General features: G+C 38.8%; 2 protein-coding genes across 6 annotated transcripts in view; both read right to left on the reverse strand.

The window, feature by feature from the left end:
* LOC145489620 (DNA-dependent protein kinase catalytic subunit-like) overlaps nucleotides 1-2500 on the reverse strand; it is a 294091-nt gene that overhangs the window by 205484 nt on the left and 86107 nt on the right. The window lies entirely within an intron of this gene.
* Nucleotides 1-2500, reverse strand: part of LOC145489678 (uncharacterized) — a 4184-nt gene that overhangs the window by 938 nt on the left and 746 nt on the right. The window contains exon 1 of the mRNA XM_081468708.1: nucleotides 1-2500. This exon is cut by the window's left edge and continues 938 nt beyond it; it is cut by the window's right edge and continues 746 nt beyond it. Within this exon, the coding sequence (XP_081324834.1) occupies nucleotides 2474-2500 (27 nt within the window). The 3' untranslated portion in view covers nucleotides 1-2473.

Below are 2500 nucleotides of genomic sequence, written 5' to 3' on the forward strand. Positions count from 1 at the left end.
ATTCTAAGTATTTATTGTTCACAGAAACCGTTGTTATTTTAAACTTTTTTCCTATTCTCACATTGTTCCAGTTATAACCGTTGTAATTTTATACTTTTCTATTCATCCGGCGTCCCTAAATACCAGCGTAACGTTGTAATCTTTACTTTTGGCAATTTTATCTGATGAGTGCTGCACAGGTCGTGCAGTACGAAACTAGTTAGTAACAAAATGCCAAGTTGTATCTTCAGTTGATTAGACTGTCTTCTAATATTTATGCTCTAGGTTTTCTATTGAGCACTCTGACAGCAGTTCTGCAAATGAAATAATATTATATATATATTATATATATATTGAAAATAGAAAAAAACTACATTTTCATCCCGACAAGCCTGTTTCGTGATCGCTCACTCTTCAGGGGATTTTAATGATAAGAATATTCAAAACCATCGGTTAAATACTATAAAAGTTACATAATTACTGTTGCAGAAAAATTAAATGTTTAAATGTTTAGTTGTTATGTAGTAACGCTTTGTTTCTGTGGCGGCAAGACGATACAAGTTTGTTACGTTTGTTGAGTGATGATAGATCAGGTCGACAGATAATTAAAAATTTCTCTTTGAGACAGAGATTACATCTTTTACTTGAGCCATTGTAGGACGAGCTAGATGAAATGATACGCCATGAAATAGAGTGGTCAATGTTGCTGTCTTTAAGAGTCCAGACGTGTTTGCTGAGTTCGGTAGAGTTCCTGTGTTTTGCGTGACGGAATGATGCAGTGTGGTTTCTGTATCTTGTCTCGAAGTCTTTTTCTGTCAGTCGGATGCATGTTTCTGAAGTGTTATTGTCATTGCGTGTGACGGTGGCTTGGTAGATGACTGATGATTGAAGGCAGTTTCTGTTAAGTGGGCATGTGATCTTTTGTCAGCAGTTGCACAATTTCTTGTCAACAGGGTTACTTAAAGACAGCAACATTGACCACTCTATTTCATGGCGTATCATTTCATCTAGCTCGTCCTACAACAGTTCAAGTAAAAGATGTAATCTCTGTCTCAAAGAGAAATTTTTAATTATCTGTCGACCTGATCTATCATCACTCAACAAAGGTAACAAATTTGTATCGTCTTGCCGCCACAGAAACAAAGCGTTACTACGTAACAACTAAACATTTAAACATTTAAATTTTCTGCAACAGTAATTATGTAACTTTTATAGTATTTAACCGATGGTTTTGAATATTCTTATCATTAAAATCCCCTGAAGAGTGAGCGATCATGAAACAGGCTTGTCAGGATGAAAGTGTAGTTTTTTTCTATTTTCAATACATATATTGCGCTCTTCTTTAATGTATCGAGCACTGTACTACAGAAAAATCGAAACACAGACTTCCTATATATATTATATATAAATCAGAACTCAACACGAGAATAGCTGAGGTTACATGTAGATCTACTGTGAGGATAAGAACCCAGTAGCAAAGTCTGAATTAAACGGCTTATAGTAAAATGTTCTGAAAGTTGAAGCAGAAGACCAGTCGGCCATTGACATGATAGTCGACAGTGGGACAAATGCATTGACAGCTGCTGTCATAGATGCTCCACCCACAGAGTGAGCTTTAAAAATTTGACTGTCTATTCCTGCTGCACGCATAAATGAAATAAACAACTAATCGGGAAGAGAAGACGGGATAATGGGTCGAACGTTTCTGGATAATTTTAGATATTGTCTAAACATTCCACTGGACAGAGCTTCTTGTCTCGGTCAAAGCAGGTAAAAAATGCTTCCACTGGTTTATCTGCACTGCCAGTTTTTCTAGCGACAGTGAGTTTGAAAGACACCCCTTCTGGAAGGACGCTGCAATGTCTGAGATCCAGGGAACCCAAGGCGGAAATCCGTTCAGGACAGGTTAATGCAAACAGGGTGACTAACTTCATTGACCTAACTTTAAGTGATAGGGTGCTGTTTTTCCCCAAAGAAATCATGTATTTAATTATAACATCAACACTCCAGGTATGGGAATACCTGGGCTTTGGAGGACGTTTATTGAGAAATCCTCTAAGGAGCCTAGTAACATAAGGATGCTGACCCACTGAAAAACCATCTACCTTTGGATGAGTTGACGAAATAGCAGAACGAAGGACGTTAAGTGATCAGTATGCTAAGCCTTCGTTAAAGACTTCTGTCAAGAAAATTAGAATGTCACTTAAAGATGACAAAAGAGGATCAATTTGCCATCCAGAACACCAGCGGCACCAACGCTTCCAACTAGACTCGTAGGTTTTGTGTGTGGAGGTACAAGTTGCTGCGATGAGTAGATCAGCAACGTTTGCTGGAAAGCCCTCAGCTTGGAAACGTTGGTAGAGATGTGAAATACTGACAAGTGAAGGCGAGGATACATTGGGTGAACTCAGTTCAGGTCGGTTGGGTCCGTTAACAGGGTTGGACTGTTCGGTAGCGACACTGGCTTAGATATTAGAAGTCTCAACAGAACCGGTCACCAGGGCTGGGCTTGCCAAACTGG

This window comes from Orbicella franksi, chromosome 6 (assembly GCF_964199315.1).
Source record: "Orbicella franksi chromosome 6, jaOrbFran1.1, whole genome shotgun sequence".
NCBI classification, from domain to species: domain Eukaryota; kingdom Metazoa; phylum Cnidaria; class Anthozoa; order Scleractinia; family Merulinidae; genus Orbicella; species Orbicella franksi.